Source organism: Cyprinus carpio, chromosome A3, assembly GCF_018340385.1.
Source record: "Cyprinus carpio isolate SPL01 chromosome A3, ASM1834038v1, whole genome shotgun sequence".
Lineage (NCBI taxonomy): Eukaryota > Metazoa > Chordata > Actinopteri > Cypriniformes > Cyprinidae > Cyprinus > Cyprinus carpio.
This window is the reverse complement of record NC_056574.1, coordinates 28,412,230-28,437,239: the sequence shown is the minus strand read 5'-3', so window position 1 is coordinate 28,437,239 and position 25,010 is coordinate 28,412,230. Positions and strand designations below refer to the sequence as shown.

Here is a 25,010-nt window from a genome sequence, read left to right as displayed (position 1 = left end):
GTGCATATCTCCGAGTATAATTTAGAAGCAGCTATAGGCTACTTACAAACAAACAATATCACAAAAACAAGAGTTGTTTATCCCATATGGCAAAATATACTTTCAAATAAATTTTTAGATATACAAAAATGGCCAAAAATATAATATGTTTTAAAATATATTTACGTAACTATTATTTATCATGTTTTTGCCTTTAATGTGTATAAAAAAAAAAAAAAAAAAAAAAAAAAAAAAACATAAATGCATTTAAAAAACAGCAAGGAAAATGTTTTACTATCAATGATGCTTTTTCAGACCTGGGACATTCTTGTGCACGCACCTCCTGTCGCGTGCACGTGCTTTTAGGTGGCCAAACGTGGGCTGCTATAGGCTAGTTCACTCCATTATTCAAAAGATTGTGTTGATCTTAATGATCATTAGGTGGCGTCCCAAGTCGCGTATTTATGCACTATTATGTGCCGTTTTTTTAGTATAAATAGTGTGGTTAGTGTGTTCACACTGAGAATTCCAATAAAGCAAAAGTGCCCTCAAATGCCCATGTGATGCACTTATAAACCGGAGAAAAAAAGAAAAAGAAAAAAAAAAAACAGTGTAGAATGAACATTTCATGCACTCAGCCGTGGCAGGTTTATATATATATATATATATATATATATATATATATATATATATATATATATATATATATATATAGGGGGCTGTCAGACTCCGATGATGAATGACAAGATGACTTATAGAATAAGTGCACACTGTAATGCGTCATGTTGCACGCAGCAACACTTTATCACCACACTGCACATGCACTGCAATGTTTGTAAATATTTTGATTGGTTCTTAAACGTAAATATGGATATGTGTGTTTTGGTTGTATGCCACGAGATATTCTGGAAAAAAGTTTGTGTTATTTTCACTATATATATATATATATATATATATATATATATATATATATATATATATATATATATTTATTTATTTATTTATTTATTTATATAAACACACACACACACACACACACACACATACAGGTGCATTTCAATAAATTAGAATATCAAGAAACTTAGAAAAGATCATTTACTTCAGTAATTCAATTCAAATTGTGAAACTCTTGTATTAAATAAATTCAATGCACAGACTGAAGTAGTTTAAGTCTTTATTTCTTTTAATTGTCATGATTTTGGCTCACATTTAACAAAACCCCACCATTTCACTATCTCAACAAATTAGAATATGGTGACATGCCAATCAGCTAATCAACTCAAAACACATGTAAAGGTTTCCTGAGCCTTCTAAATGGTCTCTCAGTTTGGTTCACTACACAATCACGAGGAAGACTGCTGATCTGACAGTTGTCCAGAAGACAATCATTGACACCCTTCACAAGGAAGGTAAGCCACAAACATTCATTGCCAAAGAAGCTGTTCACAAAGTGCTGTATCCAAGCATGTTAACAGAAAGTTGAGTACAAGGAAAAAGTGTGGAAGAAAAAGATGCACAACCAACCGAGAGAACCGCAGCCTTATGAGGATTGTCAAGCAAAATCGATTCAAGAATTTGAGTGAACTTCACAAGAAATGGACTGAGGCTGGGGTCAAGGCATCAAGAGCCACCACACACAGACCTGTCAAGGAATTTGGCTACAGTTGTCGTATTCCTCTTGTTAAGCCACTCCTGAACCACAGACAACCTCAGAGGCGTCTTACCTGAGCTAAGGAGAAGAAGAACTGGACTGTTGCCCAGTGGTCCAAAGTCCTCTTTTCAGATGAGAGCAAGTTTTGTATTTCATTTGGAAACCAAGCTCCTAGAGTCTGGAGGAAGGGTGGAGGTTGAAGTCCAGTGTTAAGTTTCCACAGTCTGTGATGATTGGGGGTGCAATGTCATCTGTTGGTGTTGGTCCATTGTGTTTTTTGAAAACCAAATTCACTGCACCTGTTTACAAAGAAATTTTGGAGTACTTCATGCTTCCTTCTGCTGACCAACTTTTTGAAGATGCTGACTTCATTTTCCAGCAGGATTTGCCACCTGCCCACACTGCCAAAAGCACCAAAAGTTGGTTAAATGACCATGGTGTTGGTGTGCTTGACTGGCCAGCAAACTCACCAGGCCTGAACCCCAGAGAGAATCTATGGAAGAGGAAAATGAGAAACAAGAGACCAAACAATGCAGATGAGCTGAAGGCCACTGTCAAAGAAACCTGGGCTTCCATACCACCTCAGCAGTGCCACAAACTGATCACCTCCATGCCACGCCGAATTGAGGCACTAATTAGAGCAAAAGGAGCCATACCAAGTATTGAGTACATGTACAGTAAATGAACATACTTTCCAGAAGGCCAACAATTAACTAAAAATGTTTTTTTTTTTTTACTTTTTTTTTTTATTGCTCTTATGAAGTATTCTAATTTGTTGGGATAGTGAATTGGTGGGTTTTTGTTAAATGTGAGCCAAAATCATCACAATTAAAAGAACCAAAGACTTAAAATACTTCAGTCTGTGTGCATTGAATTTATTTAATACACGAGTTTCACAATCTGAGTTGAATTACTGAAATAAATGAACATTTCTATTATATTCTAATTTATTTATTTGTTCCTTTTTATTTTTTTGAGATTTTCTTTATTTATTTTTTATTATTTAAATTTATTTTTTGTTGTTTAGCAGTTGGTTTTGTTGAAATTTGCTTATAAATGAGGAAAATGGTAGCAATCAAAATCAACAAAAGATCAATGATATACAAGTGCTATAACAAGTCTCAGTTAGCTTAAACGCAGTACACGTAGCAAGGGCTTTTAAATATATATAATAAATAAAAAGAAAAACAGATAGAATACAAAAATAATAGAGCAAGCTAGTGTTAGAGGTCTTTTTTTTTTTTGCTTTTGTTAATTGTATAATAAATGAAAAGAAAACAGATAGAATACAAAAAGATTAGAAAGCTAGTTAGAATTTTTTTTTTTTTTAAGAATGGAATTACAATAGTGAGTGCTAAAGTTAGAGGGTCAGATAAAGATGGAAGAGATGTGTTTTAAGCCGATTCTTGAAGATGGCTAAGGACTCAGCTGCTCGGATTGAGTTGGGCAGGTCATTCCACCAGGAAGGAACATTTAATTTAAAAGTCTTTAAAAGTGACTTTGTGCTTCTTTGGGATGGCACAACCAAGCGATGTTCACTTGCAGAACGCAAGCTTCTAGAGGGCACATAAGTCTGAAGTAATGAATTTAGGTAAAGTGGTGCAGAGCCAGTGGTGGTTTTGTAGGCAAACATCAATGCCTTGAATTGTATGCGAGCAGCTATTGGTAGCCAGTGCAAATTGATAAACAGAGGTGTGACGTGTATTCTTTTGGGCTCATTAAAAATTAATCTTGCTGCTGTGTTCTGGATTAATTGTAAAGGTTTGACAGAACTGGCTGGAAGACCTGCCAAGAGAGCATTGCAATAGTCCAGCCTGGACAGAACAAGAGCTTGAACAAGAAGTTATGCAGCATGTTCTGAAAGAAAGGGCCTGATCTTCTTGATGTTGAATAAAGCAAATCTGCAGGACCGGACAGTTTTAGCAATGTGGTCTGAGAAAGTTAGCTGATCATTAATCATAACTCCAAGGTTTCTGGCTGTTTTTGAAGGAGTTATAGTTGATGTGCCTAACTGGATGGTGAAATTGTGATGAAACGATGGGTTTGCTGGAACCACAAGCAGTTCTGTCTTGGCAAGGTTGAGTTGAAAGTGATGGTCCTTCATCCAGCAAGAAATGTCTGTTAGACAAGCTGAGATGCGAGCAACTACCTTCGGATCATCAGGATGGAATGAGAGGTAGAGTTGAGTGTCATCAGCATAGCAGTGACATGAAAAGCCATGTTTTTGAATGACAGAACCTAATGATGCCATATAGACAGAGAAGAGAAGTGGTCCAAGAACTGAGCCCTGAGGCACCCCAGTAGTTAGATGTTGTGACTTGGACACCTCACCTCTCCAAGATACTTTGAAGGACCTATCTGATAGGTAAGACTCAAACCACTGTGTGGAGTGCAGTTCCTGAGATGCCCTTTGTCAGTAGGGTTGACAGGAGGATCTTGTTGTTAACTGTGTCAAAAGCAGCGGACAGATCAAGCAAGATAAGTATTGATTTGGATTCCGCTCTTGCCAGTCTTAGGGCTTCAATAACTGAGAGCAAGGCAGTCTCAGTTGAATGTCCACTTCTGAAGCCAGATTGGTTGCTGTCAAGGGAAAAACACCACACTCAAAAAAATAAATTGTTGAATGAACATGATTTATTCGTAGCACCCATTATGCATCTAATCAAATCAAGTAAACTTGCACTGCTTCAAATAATAATTTAGTTACAAATAACAAGAATGAATCATTTAACATAAGTAAACGTGTTATATTCTTATTAATCAGACATATTTGTATTTTGCAAACCAAAAAAGTGGCTAGTTGACTTTTTTGTGGAGGGATGTTAATGATGTGAGTGAGTGCAGGTACAACTACAGGAGAAATGGCTTGAAGGAGATGAGATGGAATAGGATCAAGCGGACAAGTAGTAGGATGATTAGAAAGGATGAGATTGGAGACTTCTGCCTCAGAGAGTGAAGAGAAGGATGTGAATGAGTGTATGTTTGCTGGTGAGATGTGCTTGACGGATTGTGGTGTGGAAAACTGTGCACTGATGTTTTTAATTTTATTAATGAAAAATGTGGCAAAGTCATCAGCTATTAGAGATGAAGCAGTAGGGGGAGGAGGAGGACAAAGGAGTGAGGAAAATGTTTTAAAGAGCATGTGAGAGTTAGACGAATTGTTAATTTTGTTATGGTAGTATGTCCTTTTAGCAGTGGAGACATTATCAGAGAAGGAAGAGAGGAGTGACTGATACACATTAAGGTCAGTAGTATTTTTGGATTTGTGCCACACCCTTTCAGCAGCTCTAAGCTTAGAACGATGTTCACATAGAACATCAGACAGCCAAGGGGCAGAAGGGGTGGTACAGCCTGGCCTGGAAGACAAGGTGCAGACAGTGTCTAAACAATATAAAAGAGTGGAGCAGAAAGTATCAGTAGCACTGTCAGCATCAAGAGATGATAACTAGCAGAGACATTAGCAGAGAAGGAAGAGAGGAGTGACTGATACACATTAAGGTCAGTAGTATTTTTGGATTTGCGCCACACCCTTTCAGCAGCTCTAGGCTTAGAACGATGTTCACATAGAACATCAGACAGCCAAGGGGCAGAAGGGGTGGTACAGCCTGGCCTGGAAGACAAGGTGCAGACAGTGTCTAAATAATATAAAAGAGTGGAGCAGAAAATATCAGTAGCACTGTTAGCATCAAGAGATGATAACTGTTTAGGGGGAGAGGTGAGAGTGAGCGTAGGTTATGTCGAAAGATGACACGTGGAGGGGTAAGTGATGTGTCAGGGACCAGTAAGTGATCCGAGGTGTGCAGTGGAGTAACCAGTACATGATCAGTGGAGCAGTGTCGTGTGTAAATAATTTTTTTACTTTGTTTTGAGTGCATTTTTTTAATTATATTTACAATTCTCTTGGTGCAGCTGATACATTTCAACATGTTTTACACAATTTTGTAAAGTCAGGAAAAACTGTAAACACATTATTACAGTCTGCGTCTTTATTAACACTTATTAGCAAATGGCATACTATATATATATATATATATATATACACAGACACACATGTATATATATATATATATATACACACACACACACACACACACACAGAGTTGCAATCAAAATTATGTTTTATGTTGCTGGAAGGGGAAATCATGTCTGTATGAAGGACATCAAGGATTTTTTGAAGTATCAGGCCATTTTGGCAATAATTGTGATGCCGTTGGTGCAAAGACGTAAGCTGATGATCAGTGGACTTTCCTGCAGGACAGCCATCCCAAAGTATACATCCAAATCTACTTCTGCTTTGCTCAGGGATTAGTCACAGGATGTACTTAAGTGGACTGTTCAGTCTCCAGATTTAACTCTCATTGAAAATATTTGTTTGAATTTGAAGTCAGTGATCTGAAAGCTTTTTCAGGCAAGGATTGAGCCAAGACCACAGTAGAAAAGTGACAGAAGCTTCTGAGCACATATAGGCCGTGTTTATTGGTGGTTTTAAAGAATAAAAGATTCTGCACAAAATTTGACTTTTGGGGGTTGAATAATTTTGAACATGAATTTTAGAGCCAATTTGATTTTTATCATGATTCATCAATGTTACATTCTCGGAATCACTCAACTGTGTATCAAGAAACTTTCTTTAATAGTTCACTGAGGCCTTTGTTGAATTGTTTTCAAAAAATGTTGTTCTCTGCATAAAATTTTGTTCTGGGTTGAATAACTTTGATTGCAACTATATATATTTAAATATATATAATTTTGGCCCAACCAAACAGTCATTTTATTTTGTCAATTTATTTTGGCCCAATCAGTCATTTGATATTTTTACATAAAAAATATGACAGACAGCTATGCATTTTCTCACTGACAGCCATTTAAACAAAACAGAGAAGCTCAGAAGTCACAGCCTTGGATCTTGACTTGACAATTACATTCCTGTTTTTTGGTTCATCTGAGTTTACTGAACTCACAACATTTATGTTTAACAACTACCACTGCTAGGTAAAAAGAACAACATTTAAAGGGGTTTTCAATTGGATGTCTGTGAAAAATCCTCTATAAGCTCTTCATTTTCTAACACATTTTGAACAAGTTTGCTCAAAGCCACATAACAATTACACAATGGCAACTTGAGAAATATTTCCATTGAGACTGAGCATTAGGTCCACCTTAACTGATATTTTAAGGCTTCAAATAAATACATAAATAAATAAACACAAATAAAGCTTGAATATGAAGGAGGGATTGAAGAAGCATTTACATATTTGTAACAAGTGCAGTGCATAATTATGATGTCAAGCTGTACATTACAGTACAACAAATTAGCATTTTTTCTAGACACAGAAATAGACAAAAACAGGATGTTATTTTGCAGCAACGTATAAACACAGGATATGTGGTTAAAGTGTGATTATTGAAATAAGTCTATTCGGATCTCATTTAATGTCTGCTAAAAATAGAAATAGCTTCTGCTGGAACAAACATCCGCATAGATGCACAAATGTATAAGGTCAAGTCATCAATGTGTAAGGTCACAGTTCTGAGAAAGAGAGATGCAGTTCGAATATCAGCCTTACCATTTCACTACACCTGGTGTAGCCAATCCTGTGTTAATATTACACATTCATCACTACTCATCCATCTTTCTTCCTCCCACCCACCCTCCATCCCATTTTTTTAATTTACACACTTATTATTCACTATAAAAAATGTACTGTAGAATTTACAGGATTTTACTGGCACAAAAGTTGCCAATAAAATCCTGTAAAAATGATGTTAATTACTGTAAAATGGATTACAGTACATTACTGCAAAGCAAATTACAGTTAACTGCTGTATGTGAAATACAGTAATTTGTAGTATTTTTTACAGTAACATTGAATTAAACGTGTAGTTTACTTTACAGTAATATCTTGTAATTTCACTAAAATACAGTATTTACCTGGCAACAAAAGTTGCCAATAAAATCCTGTAAATACCCCTAAATCCAATATGATGTTGTAATAATTTAACAATGAAACTGCTGTAAAGAAAAATTTTAACAATAAACTATAAAATACTGATATAAATGCATTATCATGAGCTCTATCTTAATACATTTACAAATTAATAAAAACCAAGTCAATGATGTTGCAGTAAACTGGCAGAAAGACATTGCAAGGCTTTTACTGGTAAAATAAAAATTTCAGCCTTTCAACAGTTAAAATTTTATCATAAAAATAACATAGCATCACAAAATAACTACAAATACCTGTTAAAAAATAAGCCATATTCAGAGTAGAACATTAACTTTCTATAAAAATGAACGTCAATCAACAGAATTTGTATAATTTTGGAAAAAAAAATGTTTTAAAGAAAAGGATTAAAATAAAATGCTGGAATCAACATTAAATCACAAATTCTGTTGTTTGAGCTTATGTTCTTTTACATTAAGAATATTCCTGCAAAAGACAATTTAATAAATACATACTGAAAGTCCATCAACTCTCTGAGATGAGCACACACATGAGGGTTGTTCCTCTTCTCTGAGACCTTTCCACTTGTTTTGCCTTTATGTATCCGTCTTGTATGCAGTGAGTGTTGTGATTCCAAGAAAACACCTGCACATAGAAACAAGCAGAAGCATCAGGATAAAGTTAAGTATTGTATGAAACTAGCTCAATAAAATACATGTCAAAATGATACTTATACAAAACAATCAGCATTTACCAGTACTTAAATTGTTACTCCACCCCAAAATGAAAATTTTGTCATTAATCTCTTACCCCCATGTCTTTCCAAACCCGTAAAAGCTTCGTTCGTCTTCGGAACACAATTTAAGATATTTTGGATGCAACCGGGAGGCTTGTGACTGTCCCATTGACTGCCAAGTAAATACCACTGTCAAGGCCCAGAAAAGTATGAAAGACATCATCAGAATAGTCCATCAGTGGTTCAACCGTAACACGTTATGAAGCGACGACAATACATTTTGAATGCAAAGAAAACTAAAATAATGACTTTATTCAACAATTCGTCTCCTCTGCGTCAGCGTAGTGCCATTTTGGAGAGTATCTGCTGGACACAAACTGCATATGCTGTTCTGTGTCAGCTACTGTAGGTCACACGGATACACTTTCTATGTTTATTTACGCTTTGATTTGAACGAAAACAGCGTATCCGTGTGGTGCGGCTGACATAATATAAAATAACAACTTTGTTGAATAAAGTTGTTATTTTTGTTTTCTTTGCATACAAAACGTATTCTCGTAGCTTCATAAAATTACAGTTGAACCACTGATGGCAGATGGACTATTCTGACGATGCTTTTCATACTTTTCTGGGCTTAGACAATGTTAATTGTTTGGCAGTCAGTGGGACAGTCACAAACCTCCCGGGTCTCATCCAAAATATCTTAAATTGTGTGCCGAAGACGAACAAAGCTTTTACTGGTTTGGAACGACATGGGGGTAAGTGATTAATGACAAAATTTTCTTTATGGGGTGGAGTAACCCTTTAACCCCTTAACTGTCACTCACATTTTTGAACATAGACTTGAAAGTGCACTTTCCAAACTAAAATTTTTTATAATTCATGAACAAAAACATTTTATAACATGATATTGATGTACCATTTTTGTGGTAATGCGATGTCTGATTTTAAAATGGGTTTTAAAGGATGAATTTTGAGATTTTAAGTTTTCAGTTGATATATCATTTCTGATTATTTCTAAAGTGTGACAGAGAAAAAGGCAACGAAGAAGACTTTTTTTTAACAAGATCAGAACTCCTGTTATGATGTAGGTTTTTGAGGGTGCACTCTTGTCATAAATTAATCTATTACTTTTCCTACATAATTTTTTAACAAAAAAACATTGGTAAAATATCTATTTAGGAGTCTTAGACCTTTCCAACGATATATAGTTTGTCATGATTAGATAAGGATTTAGTGAAGTAAACGTAGGCGTCCCGTATACGGGACGGGGTGACAGTTAACAGGTTAAACTAAATAAGCAACCTTTTTCGCAAATGAAATTACTCAAGTAAAACATGTTACCTTTGAAAAAATTCAAGTGTGCAAAAGACGCCTGCTCCCGGGACGCCAGACTGAAGTTGTACTAAGACTGCAAATCCAGCCACAAAGATGAGGTATGAATTTACAACCATCTGACCATCAAATAATTAAAAGTCACTGGGTGGACCTGAAATGAATAAATATACGCAATAATGTAACCTAATATGCAGTATTTCAATATAAAATGTAATCTAAATTACAAGTTTATCAAATGATTTAAAGAATTAATACATTACCTAATAAAATCAGCTTCAGAGTCTTGAAGCATCAAACATTTCTCCACATCAGCTGCTATTCTTTGCACCTACAAGAAATAAAGAAAATAATCTTGTGATTTCTTTAAAGCATTTACATACATGAGATCAAAATGAACACCCAAAAAGGCATATATTTTAAAATAAACTCTTACATTTTATCAAAAAAAATTAATTATAATATTACATTGTAGAACTGTACCACCAATCAAATTAAATAATTTAAAGTGCACAATTACAACTGTGTTATGACATTAATGTTTTACATAAATTTTTGAAAATACAATTAATAAATGTTGGAAAAATGCAGATACTTTTTAAACGTGAAACTAAACCGCCATTAGGTGGCAGACAATAAGTTAATGAGTGAGTCAATTGAGTGATTCATTGTACCGATCCGTTCAAAAAGCTGAATCATTCAGCAAAAACACGAGTTTTTATTTGAGGATGAGCAAAATAGTTTTTCTTTGATGTTTGTTTGGAACTATTTTCGTTGGTGAAATAGAACAACAGTGAATATTGTGTCTAAAAAGTAAGTAACTTGTTAACTAATTGTTTACTGAACTATGTATCTGCAATCGTGATACAGTTGAACATTTAACTCATGTATCTTCTGTGAGTTTATGTGTGCCGTTAAGCTTGTTTTGATGTTGAATGAATCGTTAATATAATCAGTCTCGCGTTTCGATGCTTCCTTAGTTTTTTTTTTTTTTTTTTTACTCAAAGTTTAATCAGGCTAACTTGTCCAGTCGGGCATATCAAGATGTCTTTCACTTAAAAAAACTCATGTACATGTGGTTACTAATTATAATAAGGCGTCACGTCAATATGGGACAGTTAAACACATAAAACAAATTAAATTTTACATATTTTGCTGTTCGTCAGTTATTTCGACAGATAAGTTAGTAGTTATGACAATCGTTCGCATTGGGCTTTATGATAAAAGTTAGGTAAACACTACTTTAAATGCTCTCAATAAGTAAATTTAACTTCCAAAAATCGAAAATTTGTCCTAACTATGCTATGATAGCAATTCCCAGTTTATTGCACAGAAGTTCCCAAGGCCACTCGTCTAATTGTTATGATAGGAGGCTATTGTGACATGATATCGCTTATACATTAACTTAAATAAATATAAAAGAATATATTTCTTAAGTATAATTAAGTGAACTTACCAGGAATTATGAATAAAGTCTCTAATCTTCAATCGTTCTCGTGCTGCTTCAGTCTGCTGCATTTCAGATTTGAATGATGCGCGCGCAATCCCATAATGCCACACTACAGTAAGTTAGTGTAAAAGCCAGGAGCTACAGTGACAACACCTGCTTCTTGTAAATGAATTACAGTTGACATGGAAATATACTGTTAACAACTGTAAAACCTTATTTGACCCATAATGCATTGCGAATTACAGCTGCATCTTGTAAAATGTTTAAACAGTAATATTCTGTAAAATTTTGCTGTGGAAACTACAGCAATTTTTTACAGTGTTGATCTCAACTCAATTAAGCTAATTTCACCAAAAGTCAAATATAGCAAAGATCTCATAAAACAAGATTTTAGAAAAGAAAAGATGAGAGGTCAGTATTCAAAATGTAATTTTTATTTAGAAATAACAAAAACTTGTCACAAAAAATGTCACAAAAATATATCTTAAATATATATGAACTGTCCAGTGCTGAATGGAAATGGTGTGATGCAATTTAAAAGTGAAACTGACAATTAACGTCCAATACAGTGATTAGAAACAGAATAAACCTCTAGACAACCAAACAGACAATAAAACATTAAATAAATAAATAAATAAATAAATAAATAAATACATACATACATAAATAAATAAATAAATAAATAAATAAATAGATCAATCAATCAATCAATAAGGACGCATTTATAATTCTGAAAACTTATGTCAAGATGTCTTTTTTGTGTTTCAATATGAACTCCAGGGTGCCGAGAATCTCTTTTCTGACAATTTCCCATGCGCAGTAACTGAAATCCTGCACAGAAAAAATAGCATTCAGCATTAGAATGTTTATTATAGAACACAAGGGATAGGCTAGGACTAAGTTATAGGTTGAGGAGACGACTGTACCTTTTCTTTCAGAGTTGAGGATAAAGTCTCGAAGTAAACCTTGAGTGAGGCTTCTCTGTTGGGGAAATCCTGTGCATCTTCAGACTTGCTCTTGATCTATATTTGCCAAGACCCAGAAAACATGAAATATTAAATACAAAAGGGAATTACAAGTCAGACAAATATTGCACAGCTATTTGGCAATACGTGATTCTGATTCTAAGTTGAGGCGCCCAGCGGTCAAACATTTCTGGGCATTGTCCATGACAACACGTTACAAGTGACATGTCTGTTACCACTCATCTCTCTCGCTCTCTCTCTCTCTTTAACGCATATAGTAGCTAATTGGCACTTCATGCGTCTCAAAACGGTCACTGAAGGAGTTAAAACGGTGTCGGAGGACTTCATTATTACTTTTATGTTGAACACGAAACTTTTTATATTAGAAGATCTGAAATCTCAAATCTCCAATTAAAGAAAACGAAGAGATTGCAAGGATGAACAACAACCCGAAAAATGATTGGATGAGAGAGAGAAGGAAAGAAAGAAAGACAATTTACTCGTATTGCATAATAATAATAATTAATATTACATATAATTATAAAGTAAAGAAAAGATCTCTAAATTTTAAGATATTAACGTAAAAATAAAAAATAAAAATAAGTTTGCTGTTTTCTTACGCATTTGCTGAACACAATCTGCCGGAACAGGAGGCCTCGAAACTTATTCCACTTTTTTGCATCCCACTGGTCTGGATCATCGTAGTTCTCAAACAATGCGTCAATATTTTCAAGCGTCTGGTAAACAGCTTTTTCTACACCAGTAACCTGAAAAAAGAGTTGAAAAGTAATCAGATGTGCACAAAAGTCAACCGAAAAGAATTCAGATTTAATTAAAAAATGTATTCAAAGATTTTACCTGATCCGTGTTGTCAGACTCGAACGCACTTTTCGGGATAGGTATGGAAACATATTCCTTCAGGCACTGCCCGGGGAAAAGTCCCCCCTAAAACAAAATAGAATATTCGTCAATTAATATGTATATTCACCTATTACTGAATTGTACCACTGAAGATTCGCAATTCTCACCACAGTCTCTAACGCTGTATAGGAATCCTGCAGTAAGGCTTTACTAAGGATGCAGTTTGTTGGCACTGACCAAACCTGCGCAAAGCAGAAAAAGGTGCACAGCAGGGCCACATGATGAAGTTCCATTCTGACAGATGCCTATAAAAAATCAGAGACATTGCGAGATTAAAACAAGAATGCATCAATTTCAAGCCATAAAGAATCAGATTCATTACAATGAATAGCCACTGATTCGACTGCTTACCTTGTTAACTTGTCCTTTGTCCTTCACAGCTTGTTTGTCGTTATGGTAAAGACCCACTTTAGGTATGCAGCTTATATAGTGCATTTTCCAAATAGATCGAAAAGAGAGACGTGATTTTGGTGAATTTTCTGCATCTGAACAGAAATCGGGACGATTGATAAACTTGCGTTTTCGTGACGTCTTGAACTCTTGCCGTGATGCCTAAGTCTGCCATTCAATGAATCCAGAATAAAGACCTACTTCCCCTTATGAACGTTCATATGAAGCTAAGACAATATGTCATAATCTCACGTTTGAGTCAAAACTATTGCTTTTAATTAATTTTGTAAGATTTATGTAAGAGCACATGGTACAATCGAAAACCAACAGAACAAAGAAATACATTCCTGTTCCTGTGAATATTAATAAATTATGACAGATGAGTAGTGATACCTTTTGAGCTACAAAACACTATACAGCAGACTGACAATGTGGCATGTTAACACGTTTTTGTTCAAGACAGAATTAGTTGTTAACAATTTAGCTACTATTTTACTAGTATTGAAGTGGTACATCTGAAGGCTTGGAAACAGATGAGCTTGACAAAAATAGCATACATTCCTGTTCAAACATTTTCAGATTTATCCAAGATGATTCATATAAATAGGAATTCGCATCCAATTCATCTTATGTTAAAATACTAATGCATTGTCATGAGACTATGTTGGTAGATTATGTGTTCATAACTATGGCTTATATTTTACCGTCCTTCAAGACTGTGATAATAGATCCATTCTCGGATATTCCTGGTCTCAAGCCTTCTACCTCTGGTTTTGCTCTTGGTCTCGGCCTTTGGTTTTAAATCAGACCACAGTAACAAATGTTCATTTATTTCAATTTAATATTTAGCTTTAACAAATAGAACTAATATTGGTCTAAAAGTAGCCTATCATCATCTATTGTTTTTATTATTAATAAATAATTATAATTACACCCCCCCCCCCTCCATCCAAGATATTATAACAATTTCTTATGAAATATCACTTATTAATTTTGAACAACATGTTGCCTTTATAATAAGATCTATTCATATTTGAGTATTACATTTTGAAAGCTGAATAAGAATTCTGAAGAATTGTGCCAACAATAACAGACTGGGATTTGCCCAAGATGGTGTGTGTGTTTAAATCTTTGTGCACATGGCACTTTGCGGTTGTGGTTTTAAGAAGAAAAACAAATTATCGTTACTCTTGGTTTGCTTCTAGTGAAATACAACTACTGGTATATTTCAACCTCGTGAGTGTATGGAGAGACCCCCACTGGCATCTTACCTTAGAAAGTGAAAATGAGGACAGGGAACTGAAAGTGTGCAAACAAGTGGTCACGAAAAATCACATTTGCTCCCCCCCAAAAAAATAAGAAAGAGACACACTTACATTCCTGAACCTCTCACAACCAATAAAATACTAATCAACATAGTTTTATGACTCAAGAGGTTATTATGTCCTTCTCTTTATAAGTAAAACATACAAATCTCAACATATTTAACAGAGCGGTGATCACACCAGAACTTTTGATTTCTTTTTAAGAACTTCCTTATTTTACCAAAACGTGGAAATTCACAGCTTTCATCAGCAAATGCCAAAGCTAAATTCTATCTTCTAACTTAGGTAAAAGTAGGTAATGCTTTCAATTTGGCCACTTAATCTCAATTTGAATTTATTTATAAAGCACAATTCAAAACTACTGTTTACCAATGTGCTGTCCAAAATAAATAAGTCACAAGTAAAACAACAAAACATAGACAAATACATTTTAAATCATAAGCCAGATCAAATAAAAATGAATTCAAACTTTATTTTAAAATGGATAGAGTGGGAGCAGTTCTGATTTGGATAGGTAGACTATTCCAAAGTCCAACGCTATCTCACGCCAATTCGTACATATTTTACGAGGTGGCTAATTCGTACGAATTCGTACGACCTCACTCGTACGATTTCATACGATTTGGCTAGACCCCAGTAACGGTTAAGTTTAGGGGCGGGGTTAGGTGTAGGTCATTCGTACAAATTCATACGAATGTGCAACTCGTAAAATACGTACGATTTGGCAAAAATCGTATGAATTTGTACGAGTGTGGTCGTACGAATTCGTACGAATTAGCCACCTCGTAAAATATGTACGAATTGCCAGAGCGGCTATGGCAAATGGATCGTCCCTAGACTTTAGTCTGGTTTTAGAAACCACTAAAAGCCTTAAATTGGCAGAAGGCCCCTACTGGTTGATGGTCTATCAACAGATCAGAGAGGTATGGGGTGCTAAACCATTTAAAGACTTAACCAATAAGAGCAATTTAAAATGAACCGTGTAGGGCACCAATATACACTCTAAAAAACACTGGGCTAAAAACAACCCAGCAAATTGTTTTTTTTTTTTTATTTAACCCAGCATATAAGGGGTTTATTTAACCCAGCTATGATTTATTCAGTGTTACTATATTACTATCTTATTTTTTACTTCATACATTAAATTATGTTTCCAGATTAACTTAAATCCTCTAAACTTTTCTAAAATACTCCACACAACCACTGGTTTGCATGATAACTTCTTTTATTTATCATTTACAGCATTGCTTAGCCTATAGGCTATATCGTTTTTAATAGGCCACATATATTGCCCATATTTAAACTTGTTTAACAAACATTAAAAGTAAAAATTAAACTTTAAACAGAAGTAATTTTCGTGTTATTAACCAGTCTCTGTTGTTCTGTTTCCACCGTAACTGCGCCGCGCTGGTTCTCGTGCCCGAGCTGGAGTCGTGTTCGGCGGGTAACTGCTCACGGCTGAGGCCGCCGCCCTGCGTTTCACTCAAATCCGAAATATACTGCGATTGCCTTTATAACCTGCCCAAAAACAAACAGTAAACAGCTCTGAGGAAATATTTGTATTCTGTATCTTTATGAATAAAATCGTTTATCTTATGCAAAGCATCAGGCTTTTCCATCACTCGAACAGACCGCGATACTCGTTAAAGGTGATTCATACCGCGCGCCTGTACGATATACAGCACAGTAACGATTTTATAGATAAAATAAAATGTATACAAACCTGTATTTTACCGACGAATGCATCAATTCGATGGCGCTTAGAACTGCTCTCTCCAGAAGAGAAGCAAAATCCCCGCGATAAATAACTCAACCGCTGGGTTACGTCTGTCCTGACCCAGGATCTGAGTAATACAAAAACTACCCAAACATTGGTTTGTTTCATTTGACCCAGGAGCTGCAAAACAACCCAAACACATTTGGCACAGGAGCTAGGTAACACAAAAACTACCCAAACACTGAAAAAAGAACCCAAAAAATGACCCAAAAGGCTCAACCTAGAATTTGGGTTAAAAAAATAGTCCAGGATTTTTTAGTGTAAAGACCCTATAGGACAGGGGTCATATGCTCATGCTGTCCAGCTCCCATTAGGACTCCGGCAGCCACATTTTGAACCATCTGAAGGTGCTTAGAGAAGATTGACTGATCCCCAAGTAAAGAGAGTTACAACAGTCAAGCCTACTGGTGATAAAAGCATGGATAACTCTTCCAAAATTAGTAAAAGAAAGGCCTTCATTTTTACCTTTTTCAACTGGTAGAAGAACTTGCCTTAATAAGTCAAGTTCAAATACATTTAAATATTCTGAAAAGCTTCTATTTCTATTTATTTAAATGTTCATTTACTTACTATCTCTTACTCATTACAGAAATGCTTTGAACCACAAGCATTAAAAAAGAAGACAAACCAATACATGCACGTTTAAGCCTAAACATAAGTAGGCTATACATAAAAAAAGACGTATGAATTACACTCATGAGAACAACAAAAATGTCTTTGAAATCTCTTCAAAAATAATCCTATTTAAAAGACTATTGTAATTACATAAAACTAAAAGTTTGGTACTTGAATTAAAAATAAATTAATAAATAAATAATTAATAATATATACATACATACATACATATATATATTTATATTATATATATATATATATACTCAGTCAAAGCAAAAATTATTTAGAGAGCGTATACAATTTTTCATATTTTTTTTTACTAGTGGGTGAGGGACACTATAGGTCATTTATGTAAGTGAAGAAAGCAAAATAAATAAAGCTAAATAAAGAAACTGTGACATATTATACCCAAACATTATTCATTTAGTGGACAGTAAAATTGATAAAAATTTGGGAACAAAAATTATTCAGATACTTTGACTTGACTATGATTTGCTTAAGTGTTATCTGACATTATCTAGATGAATTTGTTCCGACACAGTTTAACTCTGAGTTCGTCATATTTTATCACCCTTTTCTAAACTATAGCAAATAAACTGTGATAATATGTGAAATGTTGAAGATGTCTGAATAAATTTTGGTTCAAGTGTATATATATATATAGAGAGAGAGAGAGAGAGAGAGAGAGAGAGAGAGAGAGAGAGAGAGAAATAAAAAAACCAAAACTACTAAAACTGACAAAAACAAAATTCAATTTTGACTAAATGAAAATTACATTTAAATTTATCAATTTATCATCATAATTTATCATATCTATATCATTTAAAAATTTCCCCAGCTGAGTCTTGGTTCACCCAAATCCTATATGCTAAAAATCTAATGTTTTTTTTCCATCCCCACTGTTGCCCATGGCTTGCAGAGATTATTTATTTTATTATTTAAATCTTCTTTGTAGCAATATGTATGTCTTGTAAAAAAAAAGTCATTGTACAAATCAACTGGATTGCAGCACACACTCCCACCTACTGGCATTCACCTTTAGAAGCGCACTGGGAATTTTAGGTAAACTGGGTAACCTGATTTTAAGGATCTATTGATATTATTCTTAAACCTGGACCAAAAACACATTAAAAATCTACTTGACAAAGAAAAGCCAGTCAACCGAACAAATGCAGCAAGGCAATAGCAATAAATAAAAGAGAGGCACATATGATTAAAATCCGCTGCCACAAATATATTTTAACACAACAAACAAAAACCCATTTTAATGAGAACATACTAAACCCTGTCTTAATGTATAATGTAGTGCAAATATGTCAAATAAAGAGGCTGATCATACTTTGTACACAAGAGATTTTTTTTTTTATAAAGAGATGCATTTTGGATACCCTGAAGTCCTTATGAAATGACATGATTTGTTTTGGTTTGACATCTGAGCTGACCTCTAAACCTCAACCTGTGTGACCTTGGTAGTATGAGCCACATAAAAAACAGAGAATTGCTTTGGAAATAGAGAAGAGGAAGCTGAGGTCAGTTGCACTGAAATTGGGAGGTTCACCACAGAGGATGACCGTAATGCTGTGCACATTTTTTCAGTGGTCACTTATCTGGAAAAACATTGCCAACTGTGTGGGTGGAGAAAGCTGAGTGGGTGCCAGGGAGGTCCACTGCGAGGTCCCATGGGAAATCCTCCTCAGTATTACTGTCAGCACTTTCAGACTCATTCCAGAATATGTCATTTACCTGCCACATAAAGTAATTGGCTATTAGATAGCTCTCTGATTGGCTGTTGCTAAACCACTGACCAACTGGATAAGAACTGAAAGTGACTGGCTAGTTCCCCATTCCAATGGTTAATAATATTACTGATCCTGAAAAACAATAACCTTATGAGTTTATGACCAAAATTTTATTATACATTTACTTCTCAGTAAATGGAATAAATTCAATACGTCTTTGACCAGAATGTTCAAAGATCTTGAAGGAACACTTACTTTTTATTCTCCTCTGGAAGGATCTCATCTGGATTGTACTTGATCTCAATCGCTACTTTCCCATTTCCTATGGGAAATTAATGACATGAAATGGATATCACCACAGATTGCAATGTGTTGTATAATGGCTGTATACAGTAGGTTGCTGGAAATACTTACCCAAGATCATGAGAAGCACCTTTTCAAAGGCAGCCACCACAGCTTTGTCTTTGGCACGTTTCATTAGCGTTCCTCTTTTTCTTAGCTTTTCCTCTGGATCTAAAGAATTTTATAAATATATTTAAGTGCACATGAGATAAAAATTCTAGAACTTTTATTTTAACAATAACTTTCTAAAAAAAGAAAGCATGTTGCATGCCTCAAGCCAAGTCTGTATGACATCACCTTTATTGTAGTCTATTATCTCCATTGGGAAGGTCAACTGCTATGCATCCATATTTTAAAATCACATTCTGGTCATCTGTTTCTTCTTGGCACCCTGCGTCCACACACTTTGAGATGCCCTTCAACTGTTGAAACACAAAAAGGTTTGGTTTACAAACCAGCCATGAACAGATGCACAGTTAGCCTTGAGAGAAAAACGAAGAGTCTATTCTGTGTATATCATCAGTTTTGCTCCTTACAGTAATAATGCAAGTAGACCAGCCACCAAAGCCCAGATAGTGATTAGCCAGGTTGTGACATTTGGAAAGGCTGAGAGGTTCAGTGCTATAGAAGGACAGATTTTGCTTCGTGCTCAATTGGACCTGAAGGAGAGGTTGAAAGAGAGAATAAAAAACATATTTGCAAAACAACTTTCAACCTAATCTTGAAAATTAGCCCATCTGTAAAACGTGCAAATCACATTACAGCTTTATCTGTAGCTGTAATACATTAGGCTACCTTTAAAGGAGAACTTTGGAAAAGGCACTGTTTATCAGTGGCCCGCTGAGCTTTGGATGCCTGTACCTGATGAGTAGAACTTCACCAGTGCATAGAACCCAGGCTCTGCCACTGTGGCACTGGGACAGACCTTCAACAGGTAAAGAGCTCCAAATGCTGAATACACGCTCCATAGGGACTCCTAAGAAGTCAGGTGAGAAGATTAATTAAAAGTAAGAGTTGGGTACATTTATGCGATCACTGGTGATTTTGCACTAAAAATCCCTAAAAGTCCAAAGCTAACCAATCTATGACTTGTTATGCAAACATATTGCTTATGTACATTTTTTGGCCAAAGTTTAAATGTAACCTGACTTGTATATTGTGAAATGTATATGATTGGCCATCTAATAGTATAACACAACACAACACAACACACTTACATAAATGTAAGCCTCTGAAAATATTGGCTGAATGTCCCAAACGAAAATAGTTTTGTTGTTTTCGATAGGGACTTTAAAATCAATTATATCGACCTCGATATCCATGAGATATGGACTTTAAATAAAGCCTCAACTCGGCAACGGTGTTGTTACCTCATAAAACAGATGACTGAGTTTAAAAAGCTAGATAAAACTGAATAATCAGTTCACACGGCACCCCTCTGCGACTTCCGTAAACAGAATCGCATTTCGCGCTCTTGGACGTCATATTACGTAATGCGCTGTGATTGGATCAGTGGAAGGATTCTGAAAAGGATTGAACAAACTGGAGTTTCCTCGGTGATGTAATAGCCAGCACGTTCCAAACGTTCTGAAAGCGTTCACAATAATAAAACAACATCATTTGTAAACATTTTAAAAATGTAATCTTGTCTCATCCGGTTATTATGTAGAGATCCGCGACATTGCGTCGACCATATTGCTTTTATTTTTCATAATATTTACATTTATGTTTTTTTTTTTTTTTTGGCTGTCTTGTTTCAATGTGCCAATGTTTGTAGCTTAATAGCAACAGTAACATTTTCGGCCAATTTTAGCCTGCTCATTGTTTTGGGACGCATTACAGCTCATGATAGGGCACAACAACAGATTCTGATCTGAAAATCCAGTTCAACATTTTTGCATGTTGAGATAGGCAGGAAAATTGAACCACACGGAACAAGAATATTGGATGCAATTTAAAACTTTAATAGAGAAAGACACAGCGCTTGAAGAGGATACGATGAGTTAATAATAAGAGCATAATATATGAGACAAATGTTAACATGCATACACCGAAGAGTGAACACATCCGATTTAAATTACAATTTCCACGTAACACTGATCTTTAGCCCTTTTTTTAACATATTGTCAGCACTTTGACTAAGGTCAATTTGGCCACATTTTAAAATATTGCCATAAATTGCTTAGCACCACTGTGAAATGTTCCAGATCCATCCCTTACGTTTTAAAGGAACGGTTTTAATTTATGAGCACTCCCAAATGAGAAGAATAAATACAATAGGTAATGTTTAAATATGGGAGGGAAAAAAGAAAACACAGACCTAGGCATGCCTGGTTGACATTTCCTGCACATATAAGACCAGACTGTAAACTGGTCTTATATTTGCAGCAAAGCACAAATGTGTTACAGGCATTGACTAACAATACACCGGTGCCATCTACAGGGTGCAGTTGGAATCCAGGGATCTCCTGCAATTTGCAACCCTCAAGTAGGTCTCGACTTTGTGCATGTCCTTCTTGAAGCAAGCCAGCAGACGAAAGCTCTCTCTGAGGTTGTTCTCCCCCATGGTCAAGTAGAAGTCCTCAAAAGGCAGCGGCAAGGAGTCGTTATCATCCATGTTTGGTTGACCATCGAGACATGCCTGTGCAGAAACAAATGTAAAATGAACTTAGAGCGGTCCAAATAAGATTTGAGGATGCTGTCACACCTTCTGGTACGACCACTAGACACTTGCTTGTCTTTCTCACCTGGATGAGCACACTGATGCCCATTTTCAAGTCGGCCAGCTTCTCAGTGAGCTGGTTGGGGTTCCCTACGGTCAGGCTGTTTGAGACGGTTCCGCTCAGGGACTGGCTTGGGAACTCCCAGGACTCAATGAGGTGAAAAGAGATGCGAAGAAGCTTCAGCATCTGAAGAAAGAAAAACATAAATGATAAAATTGGAGGCTTCAGACCATTGGCCATTTTTTATGTTTATGCTGCCCATATTTGATCAATTCCAAGTGCTTCCCAAACTATAATATGCAAAGATGCGTAATGATGGAAAGCATCTACTGTGGTTGGTAAATATGTTCTTAAAGATTTCTTTGATTTATAAGCAATTTATGAGTAAAATTGTCATCAAATTGTCAAATATTTCACCTGCATCATCCATCTATTGTATTATTTAATTTGTTTGATACGGTTTGTTTAATAGTTGTATGTTGTTGAATAAAAACAGGGCTTTTCAATATTTCAGATTGCATGTACACCCAAATATGATCATCCTCATAAGAGGGACCTCATCCTAAAATTTAAAAGGCAGCTTATTTTAATCATATTTATGTAGTTAAATCATATTTATTTTTACACTGTTTTTCTCCAAACTTTTCCACAGACCCCATAATACCCTTTTCGGCCCCCTGGGGGTCCCCAGACCCCAGTTCGAAACCCCCTGGGACAAAACATGTTGGGATTGAATTTTTAATTATATAGTTTACTCACAGAGCTCTTCTGTGTTTCATCTTTTCCAGCAGGCGCCTCAATGTAGTCAGAATTGCAGAAAGACAGAGGGAAGATTTTACTCAGCTGTCTGCGTTCCTCAGGCAACAGGCTGTCCTCCTTGATAACAAAAGGCAAATTGTATTTAGTATTGTATTTAAAATTGCTTATTTATAATACATTTAACTCACTCAGATAACTCAATAAATAATTGCATCTGATAGAGGTTTACAGGTGAGTCCTAAGCACATTTCACTTTTAAACCTTAATAGGTGTGACTAATAATGTTTGCTCTAAATTACAGTTTAGAATCTACTAGTTCTGAATAGATTTTAATGAGAATCTTACAAAGTCGTTAATCATTTTTGCAGCCAGCTGGTGCAGGTGTTGTACACGAATGACTGCATTATTGAAGAGCCGCTGGTTGTCTGATGCTCTCCCCTGGTTTACCAACAAACTAACCAGCACCACCGACAATAGCACTAATACTAGGAGAAGAAAAGAAGGGTTATTTTTAATTTGAAACATTGTTGTTTCAAAGCTCCTGAAAAAGTTACCAAATAACCAATGAAATCAAGATTTTGGATATTTTTTTTTTATCCAATTTTTTTTTTTTATCCTCTTTAAACTATAAAATTACTTTTACAGGTAACAAAAAATATATAATACATGTATTACATAAATAACTAAATAGGGATATGTCAAAAATAAGATGAAATCCATGTCCTAAGTGCTACAAATAACATGCAACAGAAAGCATCACAGACATACCTCTAGCCATTTCGCTCAGGGTAGACAAACTCTTGCAGGCTTAGTTAAGAGCTTGTGAATGTTTGTTTTTCAGGCTCAGGTACTGATATTTATATGTGGCATGAACATGTTTTAATGCATCTTAATGCATGAGAGTTGAAACATGAGAGTTTCCATGAGAACTATGTTTGATTATGCATTGCTGCGTGTATTTAGACACCATACGAACCAGTTTAGCGGTTCCGGTCATTTATGTGTATGGCTATTTCCATGACTCTGGGATGATGTTGGCACTAAGTTAACTAAGTCAGAAAGGTCATCATTTTATTTATTGAAAGAGAAGAAAGGTCATTGTTTTATTTACTGAAAGAAATAATATTGATATGAAAGAAATACAACAGCAAGTTTCCTCTCTATGTGAAAATATGGAAAAAAAATTGTGGTCTTTATTTTCTGAAAATGTTTTATAAACCACTCTTATATTTTAATCTGGTGGCTGTCATTGGCACAGCACTAGTCTATACAATAAGAAGCCGCATGTAGCATTGCCACGTAACCTGTAAATGGTGTCATCTTCTTTAAAAAAGGACATGTTCTCAATAATTATGAGAGTAAATCAGGTCATATACGCATTTGCTGTCACTGTGGGGATGCGGGAGGGTTTTCCTGTTCAGATGTGGTGTTGGCCTGTGTGTAATATTCAGCAGTCTTGGGGTTGGGAAATGTCAGTGTGACATTAATAGTTTAATCCCTTGCGGGAAAAAACAGAATACAATCTGTTTTTCTGAACCTCGTGGCTGTTTTGACTGTCACATTAGGTTATCGGTAAATGACCAAAGTGTAACAGTGTGTTCTGTGACAGTTAATGCAGGATCATTCATTAGTTTGATAACAGATTAGACAGATAATGGTGAATCTCACAAGTCTTTTACTAGCAAATCAAAAGAAATAAAAAGTATATTTTGCCTAAAGATAATTAAGGCTGTTGTAATACCATAATATTTTTCTTCATTGTGAGCTTATGTTCATGACAATAAGGCACATTTATAACCCACTGCTATTTAAATATAATCATGGCAATTTATGCTGATTTTACCTTTAACATTTCTTTTTTACAATCACTGTTGAAAACAATTGTGGTGCTTAATATTTTTTTCAGGAAACTGATTAGATTATTTAGTTAATAAAAAGTTCAAAATAATATAATTTATTTGATTTTTTTTATTCAAAAAATCAATTTAACGTATGATTAATATAAGTATCCATTTCTTTCTTTCTTTCTTTCTTTCTTTCTTTCTTTCTTTCTTTCTTTCTTTCTTTCTTTCTTTTTTTAATATTTTACCACATAATTTAAAGTGGTAGTGCGTAAATTTTTGATTTTTTATTTTTATTTTTTTATTAGTTGATGTTTTTTTATTTTATTTGTTTGTATATCATTAAATCATCATATCAGCAGAATGATTTTGTTATTATGCGAATCATGTGACACTGGAGTAATGATTCTGAAAATTCAGCTTTCCCATCACAGGAATAAATTACATTAAATATACTGAAATATAAAATAATAATTTTTAATAGTAATAACATTTGACAATTTTTTTTTTTTTTTTT

At 34.9% G+C, this 25,010-nt stretch overlaps 2 protein-coding genes and 1 pseudogene across 2 annotated transcripts; all 3 read right to left on the bottom strand.

Annotated features, from left to right (window-relative positions):
• Positions 1 to 11,519: 11,519 nt before the first annotated feature.
• ifnphi3 (interferon phi 3) lies at positions 11,520 to 13,354 on the bottom strand. The gene is made up of 5 exons (XM_042714960.1): positions 13,090 to 13,354; positions 12,920 to 13,006; positions 12,682 to 12,828; positions 12,023 to 12,118; positions 11,520 to 11,927 (listed from the first exon to the last, which is right to left on the bottom strand). Exons 1-5 carry the CDS (start codon positions 13,213 to 13,215, stop codon positions 11,835 to 11,837), a joined length of 549 nt encoding a protein of 182 aa, XP_042570894.1. The 5' UTR covers positions 13,216 to 13,354; the 3' UTR covers positions 11,520 to 11,834.
• A 4,550-nt stretch (positions 13,355 to 17,904) lies between these two features.
• On the bottom strand, positions 17,905 to 20,842 carry LOC109097502 (annotated as a pseudogene).
• A 271-nt stretch (positions 20,843 to 21,113) lies between these two features.
• LOC109104194 (somatotropin-like) lies at positions 21,114 to 23,519 on the bottom strand. Its single transcript, XM_019096193.2, has 5 exons — positions 23,421 to 23,519; positions 22,998 to 23,137; positions 22,653 to 22,769; positions 21,918 to 22,079; positions 21,114 to 21,811 (listed from the first exon to the last, which is right to left on the bottom strand). The coding sequence occupies exons 1-5, from the start codon at positions 23,428 to 23,430 to the stop codon at positions 21,608 to 21,610; spliced, it is 633 nt and encodes a 210-aa protein (XP_018951738.1). The 5' UTR covers positions 23,431 to 23,519; the 3' UTR covers positions 21,114 to 21,607.
• Between the last annotated feature and the right edge of the window lie 1,491 nt (positions 23,520 to 25,010).